At 39.1% G+C, this 27,568-nt stretch overlaps 1 protein-coding gene across 6 annotated transcripts in view; it reads left to right on the top strand.

Moving 5' to 3' along the window:
• TBCE (tubulin folding cofactor E) overlaps window positions 1–27,568 on the top strand; it is a 114,188-nt gene that overhangs the window by 71,110 nt on the left and 15,510 nt on the right. For all 6 annotated transcript variants that reach the window (XR_014249076.1, XM_082407663.1, XM_082407662.1 and 3 more), the window contains exons 3-5: window positions 6,691–6,775; window positions 21,627–21,812; window positions 26,409–26,497. Coding sequence is in view for 5 of the 6 variants with exons in the window: in XM_082407663.1 (XP_082263789.1) it covers window positions 6,691–6,775; window positions 21,627–21,812; window positions 26,409–26,497 (360 nt within the window). In the remaining variant the exon portion in view is untranslated. The remainder of the gene's footprint in view (window positions 1–6,690; window positions 6,776–21,626; window positions 21,813–26,408; window positions 26,498–27,568) is intronic.

Genomic DNA, 27,568 nt, shown 5'->3' with positions numbered 1-27,568 from the left:
ACCTGGGACTTGAGACTAGCGTCTCAAGCGGGGGCAGTCTTGTGGGACTGAGCCCTTAACCTAGGGGTCTGCACTAACTCCAGGCAGTCCGTGTCAGAATTGAGTTGAATTGCAGCAACCCCCCGTGTCCGCCAAGAACTGGAGGATCTCTTGGTGTGGAAAAACCCACACATCTGGTGTCAGAAGTGTTGTGAGATTAGTGGAAGAAACAGTTTTCCCTTTAACAAGTCACATATTTTCCCCAAGCTTCAGTTTTTACCTTCAAAATTGAGGTCATGTTTCTCCATGCTTTTTTAAAAAAATTTTATTGAAGTATAGTTGATTTACAATGTTGTGTTAATTTCTGCTGTACAGCAAAGTGATTCAATTATAAATATATATATTCTTTTTCATATTCTTTTCCATTATGGTTTATCACAAGATATGAAATATAGTTCCCCGTATTATATAGTAGGACTTTGTTGTTTATCCATTCTATATATAATAGTTTGCATCTGCTAATCCCAAACTCCCAGTCTTTCCCTGCCCCCTGCCTTGGCAACCGCAAGTCTGTTCTCTATGTTCGTGAGTCTGTTTCTGTTTCGTAGATATGTTCATTTGTGTTGTATCAATATTTTAGATTCCACATATAAGTGATATCATATGGTATTTGTCTTTCTCTGTCTGACTTCACTTAGTGTGATCATTTCTAGGTCTATCCATGTCGCTGCAAATGGCATTATTTCATTCTTTTCAATGGCTGAGTAATAGTCCATTGTATATATGTACCACATCTTCTTTATCCGTTCATCTGTTGATGGACATCTAGGTTGCTTCCATGTCTTAGCTATTGTAAATAGTGCTGCTGTGAACATTGGGGTGCATGTATCTTTTGGAATTATAGTTTTATCTGGGTATATGCCCAGGAGTGGAATTGCTGGGTCATAAGGTAACTCTATTTTTAGTTTTTTGAGGAACCTCCATACTGTTTTCCATAGTGGCTGAACCAATTTACATTCCCACCAACAGTGTAAGAGTGTTCCCTTTTCTCCACACTCCCTCCAGCATTTGTTATTTGTAGACTTTTTAATGATGTCCATTGTGACTGGTGTGAGGTGGTACCTCATTGTAGTTTTGATTTGCATTTCTCTAATAATTAGATGATGAGCATCTTTTTTTTTAAAATAAATTTATTTATTTATTTATTTTTGGGTGCGTTGGGTCTTCGTTTTTGTGCGAGGGCTTTCTCCAGTTCCGGCGAGGGGGGGCCACTCTTCATCGCGGGGCGCGGGCCTCTCACTGTCGCGGCCTCTCTTGTTGCGGAGCACAGGCTCCAGATGCACAGGCTCAGTAGTCGTGGCTCACAGGCCTTGTTGCTCCGCGGCATGTGGGATCTTCCCGGACCAGGGCTCGAACCCACGTCCCCTGCATTGGCAGGCAGATTCTCAACCACTGCGCCACCAGGGAAGCCCATGAGCATCTTTTTATGTGCCTATTGGCCATCTGTATGTCTCTTTTCTCCATGCTTATTAAATAGGGTTCTCTGGAGAAGCAGGATAAAGTTAAAGCTTTTACCATGTTGCAGCCTCTCTGACACAGTTGGGCGCCATCTCTTTTAACACCTTTAGTCTTTTTCTCCTGAACTACGTGCTCCTGTGCAACCTCTGGGCAACACTTTTAGCTCTAGCTACTCAGGATTTTTTGAGGTCCTCTAAACAGATTATGAAATCTCACACTATGCCTTCACCTGGCATATTTTCCCTTCAAGGCTGACCTCAAGTGTTACTACCTCTGTATGTCTTTCCATAACTACTCCCAGCAATATTAACTTGTCTTCTTATCTGTGCTCCCATAACACCTGTATTTACTTTTACTCCAAGATTGATTCTTTATATAATGACTGTTAGTTTACACATCTGTCCCTATTAGAAAACTTCAAGATGCTTTGGGGCAGAGAACTGTCTTACTTATTTTCCTGTCCTATTAATTTTCGCTCCTTATTATTTACTTCCTTTTACTTTCTGTAGGTTTAATTAACTTGTTTTTCTCCCCTTAACATTTTGAGACAGATGATTGTTTTCCATCTTCAACCTAACATATACATTTAAATCTGTAAGTTTCTCTCAAAATGCAACTTTTAGCTGCATTCCCCACATTTTGACATGTAGTGTTTTTATTACGATTTGGTTCAAAATATTTTCTAATTGACATTGTGCTTTCTTTTTTGATGCAAGGTAATTTAGAATGATACTCCTTAATTTCTAAATATATGAGGATTTTCTAATGAATTCTGTGTTATTGACTTCCAGCTGAATTCCACTGTGTTGAGAGAACCTACTCTGATTTCAGTTTTTAAATTTTTATTTATTTTTTATTGTGGTCAAATACACATAACATAAAAGTTACATTTTTCACATTTTTTAAGTGTACTGTTCAGTGGCATTAGATACATTCATATTGTGCAACCACCATCACAAAGTGATGCATCTCCAAAACCTTTTTTATCTTCTCGAACTGAACCTTCATACTCATTAAACAGTAGTTTCCCATTCTCCCCTCCCCCAGTCCCTGGCAACTACATTCTACTTTCTGTCTCCATGAATTTGACTACTCTAAGTACCTCATATAGGTGGAATCATACAGCATTTGTCCTTTTGTGACTGGATGACTTCACTTAGTATAATGTTCTCAGGGTTCATACATGCTGTACCATGTGTTAAAATTTCCTTCCTTTTTAAAGCTGAATAATATTGCATTGTATGTTTATACCACATCAAAAATAATGATATACTTAAGAATTAACCAAGGAGGTAAAAGACTTGTACAATGAAAACTATAACGCACTGCTGAAAGAAATTAAAGAAGACATAAATAAATAGACATCCCATGTTCATGGATTTGAAGAGTTAATATTATTAAAATGTCAGTACTACCCAAAGCAATGTACAGATTCAGTGGCTATCCCTATCAAAATCCCGAGGACAGTTTTTGCAAGCTCTCTTTTAACTAGAATATTTAGTCCATTATCGTTTTATTTAATTGTTGATAATTTGGGTTTATGTCTACCATCTAATTATTTACTTTCTAATTTGTCTTGCCTATGCTCTTTTTTGCTTTTTTTTTCTTTCACTGGATTGATTAGTTTAAAATTTCCCTCTATTAATTTGGTATTTATACATTTTTATTATTTAGTGGTTACCCTAGAGATTAAAACATATGTCTTTGACTTATAAAAGCCTAATAAAAATTAGTAATTTTACCTCTTCCTGGACTCATGCAAAGACATTAGAACACTTGAACATTAATTCCACTTACCTGCTTCCTTATCCATATGTTGGATATTTTAATCTGTGTATTTTATTTTATTTAAATTTTTTTTTAAATTTTATTTTATTTTTGGCTGTGTTGGGTCTTTGTTGCTGTGTGTGGGCTTTCTCTAGTTGCAGAGAGCGGGGGCAACTCTTCACTGCGGTGCGCGGGCTTCTCATTGCAGTGGCTTCTCTTGTTGCGGAACACGGGCTCTAGGCGCACAGGCTCCAGTAGTTCTGGCACACGGGCTCAGTAGTTGTGGCTCACGGGCTCTAGAGCGTGGGCTCAGTAGTTGTGGCACATGGGCTTAGTTGCTCTGCAGCATGTGGGATCTTCCCGGACCAGGGCTCGAACCTGTGTCCCCTGCATTGGCAGGTGGATTCTTCCACTGCGCCACCAGAGAAGCCCAATTTATGTGTATTTTAAACCCAAAGAGTTGATATTACTGTTGTTTCGTATTTCAGTATTAATTTAGACTTACCATATATTTACCATTTTGTTGCCCTTCATTCCCCTCTGTATCCTCAGGCTTCCTTCTGGGATAATTTTCTTTTTCCTTGAAGATCACCCTTGTTGATATTTCCTTGTTGAAGTTGCCTTTATGTTGCCTTAAAAAAAATTTTTTTTTTAGTTGTGGTTACATATATATAAAACAAAATTTGCCATTTTACCCATTTTTTCCATTAAAATTTTTAAATTGTTATAAAATATATGTAACAAATTTACCATTTTAATCTTTTTATTGAAGTATAGTTGACTTAAAACATTATATTAGTTTCAGGTGTGCGACATAGTGATTTGATATTTTTATCAATTACACACCATTTTAACCTTTTAAAAATAGACTTTGTTTTTTAGAATAGCTTTAAGTTCACAAGAAAGTTGAGTGGAAGGTACAGAGATTTCCCATATACCTCCTGCCCCCACACATGCGTAACCTCCCCCATCATCAACATCTCCCACCAGAGTGGTACATTTTTCACCCATTTCTGTTAATGGCCTTTGATGTACAAAAGTGTTTAAATTTTATGAAGTCCAGTTTATCTGTTTTTTCTTTTGTTGCTTGAGCTTTTGGTGCCATATCTAAGAATCCAGTGCCAAATCCATGGTTTTATAGATTTATCCTTAAGTTTTAGGATTAGAAATAAATCCTTAGAAATAAAGTTTTCTTCTAAGAGTCTTATGGTGTTAGGTCTTATATTTAGGTTGTTGATCTATGTTGAGTTATTTTTTTTTTATCTATTATGAGAGTTGGGTGTCCAAATTCATTCTTTTGCATGTGGGTATCTAGTTGTCTCAGCACCATTTGTTGAAAAGACTGTCCTTTCCTGTTGAGTTGACTTGACACTTTTGTCAAAAACCAACTGACCATGTATGGATTTATTTCTGGATTCTCAACTCTACTCCTTTGATCTGAGCCTTATGACAGTACCACACTTTTTTGATTACAGTAGCTTTGTAGCAAGCTTTGAAATTGGAAATTGTAAGCCCTCTGACTTTGTTATTCTTTTTCAAGATTGTTTTGGGTATTCAGGGCTCCTTGCTTGCCTTTACTTTTTTGAAGGATATTTTCACCAATTACAGTGTTCCAGATTACCAGGGTTTTTTTGTTTGTTTGTTTGTTTTTAACTCCCCCCCCCCCCCCCAGTATTTTGAAGATATTATTCATTTATCTTTCTGGCTTTTACTGTTTCTGTGGAGAAGTCAGTCAACTATTTCTGGTTGTTTTCCTTTGGAGATAATCTGTTTCCTCTCCCTCACCCCGAGCTGTTTTAAGATTTTTCTGTTTGTCTTTGTTATATGGCAACTGGTGGAGTTTGGTTTTGCTTTGTTTTGTTTTCTTTTTTTTGTGTGGTTGTTTTTTGTTTGTCTTGCATTTGTACTGTTATTGTTCTTAGACCTTCTTAAATGTGTGGCTTGATGGCTTTCTTTAGTTTTGTAATAGCCTCAGTCATTATTTCTTCAGAGATTGCTCTTTCCACAATCTCTCCCTACTCTCTTTTGGGGGCTCCCGTTCTATATACATGGTAGACCTTTTCGTTGTATTCTCTATGTCTCTTACATGCTAGTCTGTTTTTCATCACTTGTTACTGTGCTATGTTCTGTATATTTTTTTTTCTGACCTGTTTTTTTAAAAAATTATGTATAATCTATTGTAAAAAAACTATCCTTTGAATTATTGAATTTTTCAGTTCCAGAATTTCCATTTAGGGTTTGAAAAAAGTTTAAAAATATTTCTGCTGAAGTTTTCAATTTTATCTTTTGTTTTCCTGAAAATATTAAACATATGTATAACTCTATTATGCAGATGCCCAGTGGATCTATTGCTGTTGGCTGTTGTTTTTCTTGGTTTTCAGTCATAGCTGCTTATCTTTTTCTATGCTTGGTTGTTTTTGTTTGAGTGCCAGATATAGATTATGAAGAGTTATAATTTGAGCTTTGCAATGGTGTTAGCTTCCTCCAGAGAGGACTGAAGTTAACTCCGGCAGATGGCGAGGGTCCGTGGCAATCCCAGATCACTTAAACAAATCTAGGAATGAGATTATTTGAAGTTGACCTTCAGTCACTTCAAGGACTAGTCTGTTTAGAGTTGGTTCCTTCTTAACTCTTAGAATCAAGGCATTTCAAGCTCCAGTACAAAACCTAGAGAGTTTCTTGCAACCTCCATCTTCCTTGGGAGGCTGTAATTTTCATTATTGACCTCTTAGTCCCTCAAAAGCTCTGGCCAAAGCTCTGTTCAGCTTTTTAGCTTTTCAGCCTTTTCTTCCAGAATCAGCAGATGCCTTGAGGGGAAAAATTTGCTTTAAGACTTCATTTAACTCTGGGTTTCCCTTTTCTCTCAGATTTTGGCCTTGTAATTCTTCAGTGCCTTGTTAGCTCTCTGGTGCTTTGAAAGAGATATCTTATATGTGTGTATATATATATATATTTTTTTTAATTGTGGTAAGTTATACATAACTAAACTTACCATTTTACCACTTTTAAGTGTATAGTTCAGTGGTATTAAGTACAGTAACATTGTCATAGTTATCACCACCATCCATCTCCAGGACTCTTTTCATTTTGCAAAACTGAAACTCTGTACCCATTAAACAAGAACTCCCCATTCTCCCCTCCCCTTAGCTCCTGGCAACCACCATTCTACTTTCTGTCTGTAAATTTTAGCTACTGTTGTTTTCTGCAGTTGTGTTTTTTGTTGGCTTTTTGAACCAAACTTGCTATTGCATTTGCTGATTAAGTCCTGAGTCTGAGATTAACTTGTCTTTTCCTAAAGACATTTCTTTCTCCCCCAGTGGTATCTGTGTGCTGTGGTTTCCATTGCAAACTGTATTTGCTTGCAGAAAAATGGAGCATCACCTCTGTCCTAATTTAATGCTCATTTTGTTTTTCTTGTTCTGCCAGGACTCTGGTTAGGAGTAGAATGGGACAATCCCGAGAGGGGAAGGCATGATGGAAGCCACGAAGGGACTGTGTATTTTAAATGCAGGTAATTTTCCATTGCGAATTGGCATGGTTATCTAGGAGAATATTAAATAGCTGAATAAGGGGGATGGAGAAGAAGACATGTTTGACTGTTAGGGTAGTTATAATGTAGAATTTGGTGTATTCTAAAAAGACAATTCTATTTGTAGAATTTTTTTCCTTGTTTTTAAAATTCTCAGTCTTAACCTTGCAAGTGGGGTTGCTTTCTTTGTCCTTTTTTGTGTTTTTGTTTTGTGAGTTTTTTTTTTAATTGGATGGATACAAACATTTCTTATTGATTCATTAACTGTTTACTACCCACTAAGTGAATACTAGAAGAGGAATAGCCTAGATATCCAATAAGAAGCAGTTGATTAAGCAAAATACAGAACATCCAAACAGTGGAATGCTAGGCTACTATTTAAAAAAAAACTCTTGGGCTTCCCTGGTGGTGCAGTGGTTAAGAATCTGCCTGCTAATGCAGGGGACACGGGTTCAAGCCCTGGTCTGGGAAGAGCCCACGTGCTGTAGAGCAACTAAGCCTGTGTGCCACAACTACTGAGCTTGCGTGCCACAACTGCTGAAGCCCGCACGCCTAGAGCTCGTGCTCCACAACAAGAGAAGCCACCACAATGAGAAGCCCGCACACCGCAACAAGGAGTAGCCCCTGCTCGCCGCAACTAGAGAAAGCCCGCGCGCAGCAATGAAGACCCAACGCAGCCAAAAATAAATAAATAAAATTTAAAAAATTTATTTAAAAAAATAAAATAAAATAAAGCTCTTATCATGAAAAGAATTACACATTATAGTGCATATCTACTAATATTTTTACCTGCTTGATTTCAGAGAAACTATGTGAAGCTCTGAAAGGATAGAGGGGAATTTCAGGCAGTCTATCTTTTAAATTTTTGTTGTTTGTTTTCGTGAAGTTTCAGTTTCTCGGAAGAATCTGTTAATATTAAGCTTATCATTCTTTAAATGTGGTACAGTGAACACACTCCTGGCCTGGTAATCAAGAGGCCTCTAGCTTTGCTTTTAACAATCTTTACGACCTTAAATCAGACTAAATTTACTAACCTCTAAAATGAAGGTCAAAATCAGATAATAGCAAAATAAGTTTCCTAGTCGAGCATTCTGTAGTTTTGGGAAGTCAGGATAGAAGAAGAAGTGGCATGTTCCTAGAGGCCAGCGGTGGTGACAGACATGGCATGAGGCCAGCTCAGAATCTGTCAAGAGGTCATGGAGGATGAAGGGAGCAATTTATGTGTTTAGAGAGGTGTGGAAATAGAAATCTCTTAGCTTGGCCTGTTGATCCCTTACCTGCCTGGACCATGACCTCACGAAACCTCCAGTGAGGGAACGTTCCCTGTGGAGCCTGCCCCAGCACCTCCCAAATCGTCCATGGTTACGTGTCCTTCATGGTCTCTGCATATGGTGATATTTTCAGTCTTGGTTACTCTGAGTAGGAAAATGAAGACTTGTGTCAGTCCTGGCAGAGCTGGGATTTGCCCTGAAGTGCTGATGGGCACAGACTTAGTGTTCAGGTTCTTACCCTTGGAATAAGCATTTCCTTGCTTTGTTGTGTTTCCTAGTACAGTCATGCCTGAGCATTTACATGTTGAAATACATATTATGTTATTATAAATCACTTTTGTTTCAGTGAAATGACATTTTGTTGACTTTGAAATCCTGTGTGGGTCAGTAATTCCATTTCACGTTGTTTTTGGGGCAATATAAAAGGGAGCATTGGCTCTGTTGTGCTGGAGAACCACTAGTCTAGACTAAAGGAATTACCTTATCCTTTATAGTTGTTAATGCTTCTATTGGTATTAGTTCGAACATGGCTTCAACTAGTAAAGATTATACCAATATCTTAGAATCTCTAAATCAGACAAAACAGAATTTACCACATGTACTTGTTATTAAGCTAATTCAGATCTCTTAGTAACTTCATTGGAGTCTTCTTTTATATTTCAAATTTTACTTGGAAAGTCATAATAACGATATGTATTTTACCACAGTACACATTTTTTTTAATGCTTAGATGCTATTTTCATGAAGCCAAAGCAATTTAAAGTTGTCAGATCATAAATGTTCCCATCTTATACTTGTGAAATAGGTAAATGGCAAAAAGGTGGTATACCCATTTTAAAGGAGGAAAATGGGTCAGAAGTTGTCATATTGATAGCAAATTTCGGATCCCACCTCTTCAGAAGCGTGTGTTACTGTCAAGTGGCTGAGCATCTTAGACACAGTATAACAGGGTAGTTATGCCCTCTGGCGCACATGTCTTGGGAAGGCTAGTCTGCTGGCCTCTGCTGTGTATGCAGGATATTAGGGTGTGTTGAGTGAGGTGTTTGGTGAGCTGTTTTCTTGAGTCTCCCCAGCGTCCCAGGTTGCTGGGGTGACACCCTGCCGGTCAGGGTTAGGTCCTGCCGCTTGAGGTCAGAACCTGGGGACAGACAGGGTGGTTTTCAAGGCCCGGCTCAGGGCATACATTCTTCCCTGTGTATTTTCTCCCAACCAGTTCAGCTGACGTTGATCTCATGAGACTTCTCGGTTTAGAATAGAATAACATTTGCCAAGGTCTAACCTCTGTTTTAACAACGACCTTCAAGAAGAATGTAAGATGGGCTTTAACCCAGAGAAGAACCGTCTTCACAGTTAGCTTTCAGTGTTTCCGTGTTATCACATTTGTTCGTTACTCTGACTCTTTGAGATGGCTATGACAGGTATTGGTGACCAAGTGGGTTATGAGTAGAGCACGAAACACTGGATTCAAGCTCAAATCCTGGCTATGAATGAACTCCTCTTTAGTGTAGGTCTCTAAAAATGAGGTAAATTTTTTTCTTGAATAGTTGGTGTAACACCGACAGAAGAAGTTTAGGGAGTGGACCAGATTACCTTGTAAGGCCCCCATGTTCAGAGGACTTCATGTCACTCTTTAGTTTCAATCTGATCTCTTAAATAACCTAAGGTAAATATGGCAATCTCCTGGTTATATATTAATCACCCGTTAATATTTGTGACACTGTCGGTTTACAGTAGTAGTGTACAGGTTCATCCCAAATTTATGCCTGTGAACCAGTTATGTGTCTCTCCCAGGTACTTCTGTTCTCCGTCTCTTGTCTTTTGGGGAGTTGAGAGGTTCAGTTAAGGTGATGAACTTTGAATTTCTCTCTGCCTTGTCCCTAGATTTCCAGTGCTTTTCTTTCAACCTAAACTAAAGGGTATACCCTAAACTCTTAGAACTGTGCAGGTCAGTATTTTACCCTCAGCTTTTATTGAAAATATTCCCTAAGTAATTGTATGATTTCTCTTTTCTGTTGAGCAAGAAATCTTAAAATCTTACTTTTCTTCAGCACCATGAATGGAGTTTAATATTTGGTGTCAGAGGGGACATGGTGTCCAGACCGTGTCCACAACACTGGCTAACTTAACAAATGGAAGCCCCTCGATTTACTTATCCTCTGTGCGTCATAAGATTGTTGGAAAGTGTTCTGAGGTGAGGTTCTTAAATGAGCATTAATGCATCAGTATAAAATATTCTCCTAGGGGGTGGTGGGATGAACTGGGAGATTGGGATTGACATATATACACTACTATGTATAAAAGAGATAACTAATGAGAACCTCCTGTATAGCACAGGGAACTCTACTCAATGCTCTGTGGTGACCTAAATGGGAAGGAAATCTAAAAAAGAGTGGATATATGTATACATATACCTGATTCACTTTGCTGCACAGCAGAAACTAACAAAACATTATAAAGCAACTATACTCCAATAAAAATTAATAAAAATAAAATAAAATATTCTGGTGTGGTATAAAGTGATAGGATACTTTTTTAAGAAATCACTAAATGTTCTGATAGGATACAGGCAGGGTGAATCTCTGTAAAAGCTGAAGAGACATATTTCATTTTGGGAAGTTTCCCATGAGTCAGGGCAAAATAGGAATTGTGACATTCAGAAGCAGTGTGCAAAAAGATGCTTATCTACTGAGCTTTTTTTTTTTTCTGTTGGGAAAATGAGTTCACCAGGTCAATTCTTTAGCTATTACAGCAATGTACGTTAAATTAGAGTGAATATTTCTCCTCTCGTGGTGAATGGTTAGTTATGCAGTGTTGCTGAAAAGGCTCTATGCATGCCTGTAACAAACAGGATATCAAGGTCAACGACATTTATTAGAAACTCCCCAGAGACCCAGTCTTTCCCAGCATCTAAACAAGCCCCAATAAGAAAGATACTTACTACAGGAGTTTTGGAATCTGTTGGGGACCCTTTTGCCTTTGAGTAGTATTGCCAGATTCAGCAAATAAAAATACAAAATGCATGGTGAAATTTGGATTTCAGATAAGCAATAAATCATTTATTGGTACAAGTATGGGACATGCATCGTACATACTTATAATGAAGAATTTTAAGTATATAACAAATTTCAGATTGTTTATCTGAAATCCAGATTTAACTGGGCACCTGAATTTTATCTGACAACTCTGTTGGGTAGACTGAATCTTGATTATAGTGCTTTGTGAGAGTCTTTCATTTCTGCAAGAGCCGTGGTTGGGATGTGGACTTTCCTAGCTGCATATGTAATTGGTGGGCCGAAGGAGGCAGGAACTTGAACAAGCCGAATGCTTACGAGAGAAAACATTTTGGACTCTCCCCCTTCACTCCCTCCCCTCCCCCAGTTTTTTCTCTTTTAGGTAGGGTTCAGGGTTTCAGTGTTCAGATGCAACATCTTGATAATAATCTAAGATCTCAGTGGAATCTTTGAATTATTAGTTTGTCTTTGAAGATTTACTGCTATTGATGGGCACTCCTTCAGCTAGCATTTTTTATTTTCTGGGCTGTTTGTTTTTCCGAAAAACCTGCCAGGAATGTTGCAGAGGAGACTGACCTTTGATGTCATCCTTTGATCTGTAAAGGGCACAGCATCTCCTTTGCACCCACCTAACACCATTCCTGACTTCTTTCTTCTGCCTGCAGCCAAACTAAACAGCAACAAAGGTCTCTTCTTGAATTGTTCATTACCACTGTTATAAATTTAGGACAGAAATGAAAACCATGGTATTTGTTTTGCATTGTTGTTTTTTCATTTATTATAAATGTGCTAGTTTTAAAATTTGTGCTCTCATACTTATTTTTACATTTCAGTCACATAATATTTGAACAATACATTTTCCTATTTCTATTTCCACCCCCCAGTGTTACTCCTTTAAGGAAAACTAATACTATTTCATAAATTTCATAATTTCATTTCACTAAAATTTCAAATTTCACTGTTTCATAAGCCAAAGCCTGTTTCATAAACGTGAGACTCTAGGAACAGTCTCTTAGATGCAAAACTCATTTGTTTGTATACATTTAGATAGATGAGGTACATAAACGAGTGTTCTAAATTGTCTGGCATTATTTTTCCGACACCTAACAACATACCTTAGGATTTAGTTCAGCCTTGTACATGTAAAGTGTTTAACATTCATAAGGTTTAGTTGTCAGTAAACACAAGATTGGACTGTGTGCTGTCATAATGGAAAATTAAACGAGACAACCTACAAGTCATCTTTGTGATTTACTTCGTAAGAAACACCTTTGTTTATTTTTATTTTATATTTATTAAAGTATAGTTGATTTACAATATCGTGTTAGTTTCAGGTGTACAGCGAAGCGATTCAGTTATATATATATATTATATATATATATATATATATATATATATATGTATAATCTTTTTCAGATTATTTTCCCTTATAGGTTATTTCAAAATATTGGGTATAGTTCCCTGTGCCATACAGCAGGACCTTGTTGTTTATCTATTCATATATAGTAGTGTGTATATGTTAATTCCACACTCCTAATTTATCCCTCTCCCCTCACCCTTTCCCCATTGGTAACCAACCATAAGTTTGTTTTCTGTGTCTGTGGGTTTATTTCTGTTTTGTCAATAAGTTCATTGTATCATTTTTTTTTAGATTCTATATATAAGTGATATCATATGATATTTTTCCCTGTCTGGCTTACTTCACTTAGTGTGATAATCTCTAAGTCCATCCATGTTGCTGCAAATGGCATTATTTTCATTCCTTTTTATGGCTGAGTAATATTTCAGTGTGTGTGTGTGTGTGTTTGTACACACACATACACACCACATCTTCTTTATCCATTCATCTGTTGATGGACATTTAGGTTGATTCCATGTCTTAGCTATTGTAGTGTAGTGCTGCGGCCAATATTGTGGGTGAAGCACCTTTGTTTAAAACATAATATTTTATTTAAATTGTTATGGTTCTAGAAATGTTTTATTTTCAGTAGTACTGCTTTTGCTGTGCTTTCTCTATTCTCGTAGGGATTTTCATGTAGGATCCTGTTTGATGCTTATTGTAGGACAAGTACCACCACTTTTTCATCCAGCTCCTACTCATGTTTCAAGGTCTAACTCAGATTCTACTTCTTCTGTGGAATACACACTAGACCAGGACTTTTTTTATGTTGTGTGTCCTTTTTGGAGGCATAACATAATCTTTTCAAAAGCAGGGGAAAAAACTACATTGCATTACAGAGGAAACTTAGTCACATTGAAGTAATCAAAAATATTTTAAAATTATGATCTAGTTAGATATATATTTCTCTTTTTGAGATATATATTTCTTTACTAAATAACAGTAATATCTACTGATGGATCTAATAACTACTAAAATTTGTGGTAGTGAGGAGAATAAAGACAGAAACGCAGGAAAGGATAGTGCACTGGTAGTTAGGAATCCAAGTCTTGGCTGTGTTACCTCTGTGATTGTTACCCCAGTATCCCCAACTGAAACGGGATTGGATTAGATCAGAGTTTCTTAAAGGGGGACATGAGGCCCCCCTGCATCAGAATCCCCTGGCACATTGTTTTAAACAGCAGAACCTGGGCCCCAGTCCAGTCCCACTGCGTGCACACCTTGGGGTGGGTTCCAGTAAGCTTTCCAGGTGACTGACTGCTTTTCAGGTTGAGTTTGAGAAGTCCTAGACTAGGTAATCTCTTAGGTAGATCCGTTTGAACTTAAAAAAAAGAAAAAAGAGGCTAGGGACTTCCCTGGTGGCGCAGTGGTTAAGAATCCTCCTGCCAGTGCAGGGTACTCGGGTTCGAGCCCTGCTTGGGGAAGATCCCACACGCTGCGGAGCAACTAAGCCCGTGCACCACAACTACTGAGCCTGCGCTCTGGAGCCCATGTACTGCAACTACTGAGCCTGTGTGCTGCAACTACTGAAGCCCGTGTGCCTAGAGCCCGTGCTCTGCAACAAGAGAAGCTACCGCAATGAGAAGCCCGCGCACCACAACCAAGAGTAGCCCCCGCTCACCGCAACTAGAGAAAGCCCGCGCGCAGCAACAAAGACCCAACGCAGCCAAAAATTAAAAATTAAAAAAATATATCTATAAAAACGAGGCTAGCTACATTTAATCTCTTTAGCTGAGTGATAGAAATGTGTTTGTTGAAACAGAACTGTGTTCTTCACACTAGGAGCCTTTTCTGTGTGAAAAGAAAACGAAATATTTTCTAGGCAGCTTCTGGTAGCCAGTGATCCTCTGATATCACAGCAGACAGACTCAGGACCTGATTCTGCTGCAACGGAGAATTTAATTTCCTGCATCGACAATTCCCCCTCTCCACTGGGTTATTTTTGTCTCGTGTCAGTTTGGTACTTTCTCCCATCTGAAAACATCTGCCCTTTCCCTGCCTCCTCCCCCCTTTCCATTGGATCTCCCGCAGACGAGAGGAGTCTGAGCCCACTCTCCTCTCACTCTCTGGAGCTTGTCCCACAGCCCCACCCCAGCTGCTTCTAGCAGGGTCACTTCCCGGTTGCTAGCTTCACTGGCCAAACTCAGCTGTCACCTTCCGGGCTTTCACAGCCCTGGACACGGTCGTCCACTGCTTTCCAGGACACCACCCTCTCGGGGGTTTCTCACGACCTCCGGGCCCCTTCTTTTTGCCCTGACATCACCTCTGACTTTCCGAGATTCCAGGTTCCTTTTACAATCTGGTAATCTCTGTAGACCCACCTCCCAGAAGAAAATGTATATATGTTTATATTGACAAAATTTATCATCAGTATTATTTTCATCCTCTTTAATTATGGTGACTTCTCGGGAAGTTTCATTTGTTTAAAAGAGTTAAAGGGGGTAAGCCAAAATAGTGTTTATCATACAATTTTTGGTAATTCATGTATTTCATCATTTATTCTGTAACATGATCAAATGATGATATTAACATTTATAGCTGGGGTTTTTTTTTTTTTAATTTTTAAATTTAATTTTATTTATTTTTTTAAACAGCAGGTTCTCATTAGTCATCCATTTTATACACATCAGTGTATACATGTCAATCCCAATCGCCCAATTCAGCACACCATCATCCCCACCCCCCTGCTGCTTTCCCCCCATTGGTGTCCATACATATGTCCTCTACATCTCTGTCTCAACTTCTGCCCTGCAGACCGGTTCATCTGTACCATTTGTATAGGTTCCACATACATGTGTTAATATACGATATTTGTTTTTCTCTTTCTGACTTACTTCACTCTGTATGACAGTCTCTGGATCCATCCACGTCTCAACAAATGACTCAATTTCGTTCCTTTTTATGGCTGAGTAATATTCCATTGTATATATGTACCACAACTTCTTTATCCATTCGTCTGTCGATGGGCATTTAGGTTGCTTCCATGACCTGGCTATTGTAAATAGTGCTGCAGTGAACTTTGGGGTGCATGTGTCTTTTTGAATTATGGTTTTCTCTGGGTATACACCAGTAGTGGGATTGCTGGATCATATGGTAATTCTATTTTTAGTTTTTTAAGGACCCTCCATACTGTTCTCCATAGTGGCTGTATCAATTTACATTCCCACCAACAGTGCAAGAGGGTTCCCTTTTCTCCACACCCTCTCCAGCATTTGTTGTTTGTAGATTTTCTGATGATGCCCATTCTTACTGGTGTGAGGTTGATACCTCATTGTAGTTTTGATTTGCATTTCTCTAATAATTAGTGATGTTGAGCAGCTTTTCATGTGCTTCTTGGCCATCTGTATATCTTCTTTGGAGACATGTCTATTTAGGTCTCCTTCCCATTTTTGGATTCGGTTGTTTGTTTCTTTAATATTGAGCTGCATGAGCTGTTTATATATTTTGGAGATTAATCCTTTGTCCGTTGATTCGTTTGCAAATATTTTCTCCCATTCTGAGGGTTGTCTTTTCATCTTGTTTATGGTTTCCTTTGCTGTGCAAAAGCTTTGAAGTTTCATTAGGTCCCATTTGTTTATTTTTGTTTTTATTTCCATTACTCTAGGAGGTGGATCAAAAAAGATCTTTCTGTGATTTATGTCAAAGAGTGTTCTTCCTATGTTTTCCTCTAAGAGTTTTATAGTGTCTGGTCTTATATTTAGGTCTTGAATCCATTTTGAATTTATTTTTGTGTATGGTGTTAGGGAGTGTTCTAATTTCATTCTTTTATATATGTAGCTGTCCAGTTTTCCCAGCACCACTTATTGAAGAGACTGTCTTTTCTCCATTGTATATCCTTGCCTCCTTTGTCATAGATTAGTTGACCATAGGTGCGTGGGTTTATCTCTGGGCTTTCTAACTTGTTCCATTGATCTATGTTTCTGTTTTTGTGCCAGTACCATATTATCTCGATTATTGTACCTTTGTAATATAGTCTGAAGTCAGGGAGTCTGATGCCTCCAGCTCCGTTTTTTTCCCTCAAGACTGCTTTGGCTATTCGAGGTCTTTTGTGTCTCCATACAAATTTTAAGATAATTTGTTCTAGTTCCGTAAAAAATGCCATTGGTAATTTGATAGGGATTGCATTGAATCTGTAGATTGCTTTGGGTGGTAGAGTCATTTTCACAATATTGATTCTTCCAATCCAAGAACATGGTATATCTCTCCATCTGTTGGTATCATCTTTAATTTCTTTCATCAGTGTCTTATAGTTTTCTGCATACAGGTCTTTTGTCTCCCTAGGTAGGTTTATTCCTAGGTATTTTATTCTTTTTGTTGGAATGGTAAATGGGAGTGTTTCCTTAATTTCTCTTTCAGATTTTTCATCATTAGTGTATAGGAATGCAAGAGATTTCTGTGCATTAATTTTGTATCCTGCAACTTTACCAAATTCATTGATTAGCTCTAGTAGTTTTCTGGTGGCATCTTTAGGCTTCTCTATGTATAGTATCATGTCATCTGCAAACAGTGACAGTTTTACTTCTTCTTTTCCAATTTGTCTTCCTTTTATTTCTTTTTCTTCTCTGATTGCCATGGCTAGGACTTCCAAAACTATGTTGAATAATAGTGGTGAGAGTGGACATCCTTGTCTCGTTCCTGATCTTAGAGAAAATGCTTTCAGTTTTTCGCCATTGAGAATGATGTTTGCTGTGGGTTTGTCGTATATGGTCTTTATTATGTTGAGGTAGGTTCCCTCTATGCCCACTTTCTGGAGAGTTTTTATCATAAATGGGTGTTGAATTTTGTCAAAAGCTTTTTCTGCATCTATTGAGATGATCATATGGTTTTTATTTTTCAGTTTGTTAATATGGTGTATCACATTGATTGATTTGCGAATATTGAAGAATCCTTGCATCTCTGGGATAAATCCCACTTGATCGTGGTGTATGATCCTTTTAATGTGTTGTTGGATTCTGTTTGCTAGTATTTTGTTGAGGTTTTTTGCATCTATATTCATTAGTGATATTGGTCTGTAATTTTCTTTTTTTGTAGTATCTTTGTCTGGTTTTGGTATCAGGGTGATGGTGGCCTCATAGAATGAGTTTGGGAGTGTTCCTTCCTCTGCAATTTTTTGGAAGAGTTTGAGAAGGATGGGTGTTAGCTCTTCTCTAAATGTTTGATAGAATTCACCTGTGAAGCCATCTGGTCTGGACTTTTGTTTGTTGGAAGATTTTTAATCACAGTTTCAATTTCATTACTTGTGATTGGTCTGTTCATATTTTCTATTTCTTCCTGGTTCAGTCTTGGAAGGTTATACCTTTCTAAGAATTTGTCCATTTCTTCCAGGTTGTCCATTTTGTTGGCATAGAGTTGCTTGTAGTAGTCTCTTAGGATACTTTGTATTTCTGCAGTGTCTGTTGTAACCTCTCCTTTTTCATTTCTAATTTTATTGATTTAAGTCCTCTCCCTCTTTTTTTTGATGAGTCTGGCTAATGGTTTATCAATTTTGTTTATCTTCTCAAAGAACCAGCTTTTAGTTCTATTGATCTTTGCTATTGTTTTCTTAGTTTCTATTTCATTTATTTCTGCTCTGATCTTTATGATTTCTTTCCTTCTGCTAACTTTGGGTTTTGTTTGTTCTTCTTTCTCTAGTTCCTTTAGGTGTGAGGTTAGATTGTTTATTTGAGATTTTTCTTGTCTCTTGAGGTAGGCTTGTATAGCTATAAACTTCCCTCTTAGAACTGCTTTTGCTGCATCCCATAGGTTTTGGATCTTCATGTTTTCATTGTCATTTGTCTCTAGGTATTTTTTTATTTCCTCTTTGATTTCTTCAGTGATCTCTTGTTTATTTAGTAACGTAGTGTTTAGCCTCCATGTGTTTGTGTTTTTTACTTTTTTTCCTCTGTAATTCATTTCTAATCTCATAGCGTTGTGGTCAGAAAAGATGCTTGATATGATTTCAGTTTTCTTAAATTTACTGAGGCTTGATTTGTGACCCAAGATGTGATCTATCCTGGAGAATGTTCTGTGCGCACTTGAGAAGAAAGTGTAATCTGCTGTTTTTGGATGGAATGTTCTATAAATATCAATTAAATCTATCTGGTCTATTGTGTCATTTAAAGCTTCTGTTTCCTTTTTTATTTTCATTTTGGATGATCTGTCCATTGGTGTAAGTGAGGTGTTAAAGTCCCCCACTATTATTGTGTTACTGTCGATTTCCTCTTTTATAGCTGTTAGCAGTTGCCTTATGTATTCAGGTGCTCCTATGTTGGGTGCATATATATTTACAATTGTTATATCTTCTTCTTGGATTGATCCCTTGATCGTTATATAGTGTCCTTCCTTGTCTCTTGTAACATTCTTTATTTTAAAGTCTATTTTATCTGATACGAGTATTGCTACTCTAGCTTTCTTTTGATTTCCATTTTCATGGAATATCTTTTTCCATCCCCTCACTTTCAGTCTTGTATGTGTCCCTAGGTCTGAAGTGGGTCTCTTGTAGACAGCATATATATGGGTCTTGTTTTTGTATCCATTCAGCAAGCCTGTGTCTTTTGGTTGGAGCATTTAATCCATTCACATTTAAGGTAATTATTGATATGTATGTTCCCATGGTCATTTTCATAATTGTTTTGGGTTTGTTTTTGTAGGTCCTTTTCTTCTCTTGTGTTTCCCACTTAGAGAAGTTCCTTTACCATTTGTTGTAGAGCTGGTTTGGTGGTGCTGAATTCTCTTAGCTTTTGCTTGTCTGTAAAGCTTTTGATTTCTCCATCAACTCTGAATGAGATCCTTGCCGGGTAGAGTAATCTTGGTTGTAGGTTCTTCCCTTTCATCACTTTAAGTATATCATGCCACTCCATTCTGACTTGTAGATTTTCTGCTGAGAAATCAGCTGTTAACCTTATGGGAGTTCCCTTGTATGTTATTTTTGTTTTTCCCTTGCTGCTTTCAATAATTTTTCTTTGTCTTTAATTTTTGCCAATTTGATTACTGTGTGTCTCGGAGTGTTTCTCCTTGGGTTTATCCTGTATGGGACTCTCTGCGCTTCCTGGACTTGGGTGGCTATTTCCTTTCCCATGTTAGGGAAGTTTTCGACTGTAATCTCTTCAAATATTTTCTCTGGTCCTTTCTCTCTCTCTTCTCCTTCTGGGACCCCTGTAATGTGAATGTTGTTGCATTTAATATTGTCCCAGAGGTTTCTTAGGCTGTCTTCATTTCTTTTCATTCTTTTTTCTTTATTCTGTTCCACAGCAGTGAATTCCACCATTTTGTCTTCCAGGTCACTTATCTGTTCTTCTGCCTCAGTTATTCTGCTATTGATTCCTTCTAGTGTAGTTTTCATTTTCGTTATTGTATTGTTCATCTCTGTTTGTTTGTTCTTTAATTCTTCTAGGTCTTTGTTAAACATTTCTTGCATCTTCTCAATCTTTGCCTCCATTCTTTTTCCAAGGTCCTGGATCATCTTCACTATCATTATTCTGAATTTTTTTTCTGGAAGATTGCCTATCTCCACTTCATTTAGTTGTTTTTCTGGGGTTTTATCTTGTTCCTTCATCTGGTATATAGCCCTCTGCCTTTTCATCTTGTCTGTGTTTCTGTGAACGTGGTTTTTGTTCCACAGGCTGCAGGATTTTAGTTCTTCTTGCTTCTGCTCTACAGCTGTTTTATAGGCATACTTAGATTTCCCTGAAAGTAAGGTATCATTGCCATGATGCAGTGCTGAATGCTGAAATTTAATGTGTCTAAAGATCTGTTTTGAATCTCTTGGAAACCCTGACAACAGTCATTACATACAGCAATATGATTAATATTTTATTAAATTCTTCTAGAGATTATTACTAAAAATTGTTATAAAACCTGAATATAAATTGTGATAAAATATCCTATATTTCTATAGAATTCTTTCCACATGCTCTATTTTAGTCCCATATTTGAACTTTCATTTAGTTCAGATTATCATTTAAAAGATTTTCGTACATAACCCTGTTATCCACAAATGTTTTCATTTCTTTGTGTCCTTATTCAATCTTTGTCTAGCCATAGATATGATTCCTCTGTAGTTGTGTCATGTACAATTTGGTTCAATTTTTAGAAATCTTAGCATTATTCTGTAAGTAATTTTATTAAGTATTATAGCTACAATATTTTAATGACTGCATCTGTCTGGTTTACTTAATAGTTCCTGTCCAGCTGGGAATTTTTATGGTTTCCAGAGTTGCTCTATTACCAAAAAAATGCTATTATATAGAATCTTTGTAAATGCAATTTTGTTTTTATTTTTAAATTATTGCCTGCTGACAAATTCCCATGAGTAGGATTATACAGTCAAGAACTAACCCAACCTTTCAGTCTTTGAGTGTTAGGACTTTATTTTTTGCTAGATTTGTTGAAAATAGTTTCATTGCTTGAATTTACATTTATTTTTTAAAAAATATTTTATTTATTTAATTTTGGCTGCGTTGGGTCTTCGTTGCGGTGCGTGGCCTTCTCTCTCGTTGTGGCGTATGGGTTTTCTCTCTCTAGCTGTGGCGCGCGGGCTCAAGGGTGCGTGGACTCTGTAGTTTGCCGCACGCAGGCTCTCTTGTTGAGGCGCGAGAGCTCAGTAGTTGTGGTGCGCGGGCTTAGTTGCCCCGCAGCATGTAGTTCCCCGACCAGGGATCGAACCCATGTCCCTTGCATTGGAAGGTGGATTCTTTACCACTGGACCACCAGGGAAGTCCCAATTTACATTTCTTAATCATTAGCAAGGTAAAACTTTTCCCCCATGGATTTAATACTTCTCTTTCCTCTTTTGCGAATCATCTGTTACATATTTCTTGTCTGTTTATCTATTGGGATTTTACATACTTGCATCAGCACACAACCCTTTATGATCAATTGTATGAATTACCCTTTTTTTTTTTTTAGTATACTACTCTCCCTTTTATGCTGATTCTACTTTTTCAGCATACAGAAAATTTTGAAAACCTTCAGAACATTGCCTTATGGTGGATGATACTTTCTTTTTCCTTCTTTTTAAAAATTGTTTAATTGCTTTTATTTGCTAATATATTTGTAAATGCATTTTACATTTGTGGCAGAGTGACAGTTTATAAAGGATTTTTGTGTGTGTCATCTTATTTAAAGGTCCCCATAGATGATATTTTCTCTCTTCTGTTCCTCTCTTTTCCCAGGCATCCAACAGGAGGATCCTTCATTCGTCCAAACAAAGTAAATTTTGGAGTAGACTTTCTCACTGCGATTAAGAACCGCTATGCGTTAGAGGATGAACCAGAGGAAGAGGGAAAAGAGCAGATTGTTACAATTGGAAATAAACCTGTGGAAACCATTGGTTTTGACTCTGTTGTAAAACAGCAAAGGTAAGTGGAAGTGATAATGGTAGAGCCGACTTTCACAGTTTCATCAAAGTGCAGGATTTAAGGTCAGCCGACTGCACGTCAGTGCTCAGAACTTTGCTCCCGAAGTCGTCTTATCTTTTCTGCAAAACAGTAAGTTGAGATCAGAGGAATCCAAGGATTGAGTATTCAGGGAAATTAAAATCCTTATTTTAGCACAGGACTTTCCTAGATTGGAAATAAAACACTGATTTGCCCATTATGAATATTTATACCATACTCTATTGTATTCACTAATTATTAAGGAACTAAGGTTGACGTCTGGATGATAAGTCAAAAATGGAAACAGAAGTCTACATTGTTACCTGTGCCGTGTAGCATGATGGCACCTTCTAGAACCCAGTGGTTCCCATCTCTGCTGCACACCCTCATCACCTGGGCTCCTTTTGAAACATGCAGAATCCTGGGTCCCATCCCAGACCTACTAGATCAGAGTACCATGCATGGGCTCTTGCTTTTAAGAAGTACCCGCAGGTGACTGTGTAGCAGTCTGAGGGGCACTACATAATGCATTTTGAAACTGCTGCATTTGAACTTCTCTGTCCTCCCCAACTCTCTGAACACAGTGATGCCCTGTAAACAGGCTCACTGCTCATTCTGAGGCACCGCGTGAACCAGAGAGTGCGGAAGCTGATATTCACACAGAACTGCGCACAACTGCACACGAACCTCCCACGTTACACTGGTTTAGCAGCGATGGTCAGTGAGTGGTGTTTGACCCTGACCTGGATGATGCGTCCAAGTAATGACCCCTGGTGGCCACTTTGGAGAGTAGATTTGCCGCTACTTGGCATAGGCCTGCGATCTTTTACTTTGTCTCTAAAGTAAAAGAATTGAACTGTGGTTTTGTTCAGAGTAAAATTCTTTGCTATCTTTTTGTTGCTCTTGTTGTTATTATTGTCATTAAGATTTAACATGATACAGAATTTAAGTGCACATGGGGATAGTGTTGAAGAGTAAATACATTTCTTTCTTTTTTAAAAAATTTTTAATTTTTTTTGAAATTTTGGCCACACTGCACGGCTTGCGGGATCTCAGTTTCCCAACCAGGGATTGAATCCGGGCCATGGCAGTGAAAGCGCCAAGTCCTAATCACTAGACCATCAAGGAACTCCCAGTAAATTCATTTCTTGATATCTCTGCTTTTTAGCACAGATGACCAGCATTAAAAAAAAGAAAAGAAAAAGAAAACTCAAAATAAATCAAGATTTTTGAAAAAGCAATAACTTGACTGTTAATTACAAACAATATACATTCATTGTTGAGGATTTAGAATATATAAACTGAACAAAAGAGAGTCATGACTAATGCGCCACTGAGAGAGAACTAACGTGAATGGTTTTTGCTGTTGATTTATAGAGCTATGTGCTTCATAGGGTTAGAGTTCTTTGCTTTATTTTTTCCATTTATTTATTTATTTTTTAATTAATTTATTTATTTTGGCTGCTCCGAGTCTTAGTTGCAGCATACGAGCTCCTTCAGTTGCGGCACACAGACTTCTTAGTTGCAGCATGCATGTGGGATCTAGTTCCCTGACCAGGGATCGAACCCTGGCCCCCTGCATTGGGAGCGTGGAGCCTTACCCACTGGACCACCAGAGAAGTCCCTATTTTTTCCATTTAAAATGCAAATATTTAAGTATCATTTACCCAAAAGAGGCTTTTTCCCCCCCTATTGGTTAATCTCTTTCAGAGAGCACCATGGGCTCTGTGAATATTAACAACAGATGCGAACAGATTTTTCCTCCCCTAGTTTATGAGCAGCTGCATAACTCATGAAGTTTTCTGGTGAAGGACTCTACTGCCTGAGTATCAGTGTGTTCAGTAATTAGCTAGTGTCTTTCCTGGGAAGGACCCTATGTTGGAGCCAGTTAGGCTGGGTTCAGGTGTCAGCTAAGCCACTTTCTAGCCCTGACAGCAGTTAGAGTTAGTTAATTCCGGCTTCTAAGCCTCCGCTTCCTCATTTCCAAAGTAACACCTGAGCTGTTAGAGCCGTTGGGAATAGCGGTTGAGATCCTGCCGTGAACGGTAGGCGTCACTGCTGGGGATGGAAACCTCTGCTTTCAGCCACTGTATTGTCTCCTGATTAATTCCAGCTGACCAGCTTTGAGTTTGTAGCACCGAGAAAAGACATAATAAAGGAATCAAAACCAAATAAAGACCATTATGTGTGGTTTCTCCTTGGAGATGGCTGTGGCCCTGGAGTGGTGTCTGAATTCAGACCTGGATCCCTAAGCTTTGTACCAAGGTTTCCTGGGCCTGCAGGAAACTCACTGGGGCACAACAGGATATTTTGAATTTTAGAGGGAAACAGTGACATCTGTCGGACACGGTGCAAACTACTAGTTGGAGCTAGTTCAGTTTCATGATATTCCTACTGTTCCTTTCCATGGTGTCATTTCCCTGCAGAGCTGGGTTTTTGGCCGTTCTTGTGCCGAAAGAAAAGCCAGTATCTCCTGAAAATCATCATGAAACGGGAAAAGGAGGTGGTGAGGGTCCAGTCTGATTCCAGGGTTCGGGAAGTTGTGCAGTGCCCACTAGACAGACACTAGTTTGGTAGGACATTAATAATTATTAAGTTGTTTGGCCCTAACTGCTTACTAAATGGAACTGTGAGGCGTTTCTTTTGGCCTAGGGGCACCTTGGAAAATTACTGAAACACTGTGAAGGGCCCTGTGAACTGAGAAAGTTTGGAAGCCTCTGCCCTGGAACATTGCTGCTGTCTTTTCCCCCTAGCTTCTGGTGATTGTAATAGCTGATGCCTTGCATGGTGGTCTTAGTATTCCCCCCAAAGGTTGTCAGTTTTATGTTTATTTTTATAAATACTTATAAAGTGACTTACTGTATGTCACGCAATATTCTGAGAGTTTCACAAATACCGACTCACTAAATTATCATAGCATGGACTTCCCTGGTGGCGCAGTGGTTAAGAATCCGCTTGCCAGTGCAGGGGACACGGGTTCGAGCCCTGGTCCAGGAGGATCCCACATGCTGCCGAGCAGCTAAGCCCACGCGCCACAACTACTGAGCCCACGTGTCACAACCACTGAGCCCGCGGGCCTAGAGCCCGTGCTCCGCAATAAGAGAAGCCACCGCTGTGAGAAGCCCGCGCACCGCAAAGAGTTAGCCCCCTCTCACCACAATGAGAGAAAGACCACGTGCAGCAACGAAGACCCAACGCAGCCAAAAATAAATAAATAAATAAATTTAAAAAAATTATCATAGCATTTTAAAATTGTAAAATATACATAATGCGAAATTTACCATCTTAACCATTTTTAAGTGTATAGTTCAGCAGCGTTCGGTACCTTCCCACTGTTGTGCAACCGTCATCACCTTCCATCTTCAGAACCTTTCCATCTTCCCAAACTGAAACCCTGTAACCCTTCAGTAAGAGCTGCGCATCTCTCCCCACCCAGCCCCTGGCAACCACCGTTCTACTTCTGTCTCTGTGAAGTCGATGCCCACTTAGGTACCTCATATAAATGCAGGCATACAGTGTTTGTCCTTTTGTGGCTGGCCTAGTTCACTCGACATAATGTCCTCCAGGTTCACCAATGTTGCAGCATGTGTCAGGATTTCTTTCCTTTTCAAGGCTGAATAATATTCCATTGTATGGATTGAGCACACTTTATTCATCGGTCAGTGGACACTTGGTTTGCTCACATGTGACGGTTGTGAGTGACACTGCCGTGGATGTGGGTGTGTAGATGTGGACTCGGAGGCTCACGGATGTTAACTCTCCCCAGGCCAGAGGAGCGGTGGGATCGGGGTTGGAACCCAGGCAGTCTGGCTCCAGGCCCTGTGTTCTGTAACACATGGGCTCTTTTAATGAACAGAACAACACAGCTTCTCTACACTGAGAAAGTGGCTTCTGAGAGTATCTAAAAAAGCTGAAGACACGCACTCACGCTCTCTAGGCTGTATCCCTAGAGAGACTTTTCCACGTGAGTGCAAAAACTATACAGGGGTGTGTCCTTCAGCACTGTTGGGGCTAATCTACCTGTCCCAGGGGAGGAAATAAATTACCTGTGGTCTCTCCGTATAGTAACAAACTACAAGGTGTGAAGGTGCGTGCTCTGGAGCACGTGTCCACATAGCTACATCTTACTGCTGAATAACGTACTATTGAGGGAAAAAGTCAGTTGCAGGAGGATATACGCAGTACACTACCATTTATGTCAAATTTCATAATATACAAAAATACTGTAATTGTTTAGGGACATGGAAATATGTAGTAAAGCTATTAAGAAATGCTTAAGATTAAGTCAACGTCGAACGCAGTGCCCTAGTTCCCTACGTGGAACAGAGGAGGAGGAGGGGCGGGGGTGATGGAAAGGGACTCAGAGGGCTTCACTTATGTGTGTCATGTTTGTAACACTTTATTTCTTTTTCTTTTTTTTTTAAAGTAATGCTTTATTTCTTAAGTTGGGTGGTGGCTACTGGAATTTGTTATTTCTGGTGCCTTTTTATATGTCTGAAATGCTTTTCAATTTTTTAAAGGGCCGATGGATAGCGTATGTGTTTATGCATACATGTGAACTATGTGTTTTTCATGCAGTCAGCTGAGCAAGTTGCAGGAAGTTTCTTTGAGGAACTGCGCAGTAAATGGTCCTGGTGACAAAGGAGGAATTGCCAAAGCTTGTCCTAGTATCCTTCCCAATGAGAACTCGTCACTGGGGTCTGACTGGCTTTGACACTTGAGCCAGACACCCTGGTTGCCTACCCAGTGTCCGTTCTCCTAACAGGGACTTGGTGTCACCTGGGGTTGTCTCCGCCCAGGTAAACTGTTACCTTCCTAGACCCTTTGCTTTCAGGTGAGGCAGTGTGACTCGCCCCGACCAGGGAGATGTCACATGAGAGTTTCTGGTTGGGGCTCCTTCAAGGGGGACAGACGTGGCTGGATCTGCTTCTGTCCATTGCCCTCCGCCCTCCCCTGCCTTGAGCGCAGACAGAACGCGCAGGGCTCAGCAGCCAACCTGTGGGAAGAACACCATCCAGGGCGGACTGGGAGGGAAGGATGAGAGGGGCCGGCATCCTGGATGGTACCCGGGCCACTGCGCCAGCCCCAACTGCCTTCCTGTGAGGTAGGAAGATAAACTCTTTCCTTTATTAAGGTTCCTGTTCATGCAGCTGGATGCAGTTTTGTTATAATACCTCAAAACAGGCTTTTCTGAAGTTTGTCATCTCTTATCTCTATCTTCTCTTGCGAGTGTGTTTTTTTGGCCCTGTATTACTCTTATTCCCACAACTAAAAATACAGGAGGTAAGTTTTAAAAAATTCCCAATAAACTTGCTCCATTTTGTAGTCTGGTGGAACACAATTCAAGTGCTGCTTGGATCTGTGTCTCCTGGGCTGCAGTCCAAACAAACCCCAAATAAACGCATTTTTTTGGCCTTAAAAAAAAAACCCCAGTGGCGAATGAAATAGACTTTCTCTGACTTTAAAAGGTCTTCTCCCAATTCCTTAAGTCTGCCTAGTCTGTACATAATAGTTTATGCAAAAGGTAGCAGCTTACAGTCAGGTTTCTTGACTGAAGAGATGGCAGATGAGAGTAGCTTGCTTTAGCAAAATGTTTCTAACCACCCTGGCGGTGCCTGCTTTGTGGTGACAGGAAAGGTCGTTCCCTCTGCAGGTTAGGCATCTGGGTCAGGGCATTTCGGGGTGTGGAATGGAGCTTGTAAGGAGCAGAGAGCCACAGAGATGCCCAGCGCATTCTG

This window comes from Balaenoptera borealis (assembly GCF_965194805.1).
Source record: "Balaenoptera borealis genome assembly, chromosome: 10".
NCBI lineage: Eukaryota > Metazoa > Chordata > Mammalia > Artiodactyla > Balaenopteridae > Balaenoptera > Balaenoptera borealis.
The sequence above is the reverse complement of the archived record's forward strand: the minus strand, read 5'-3'. Positions and strand labels throughout refer to the sequence as shown.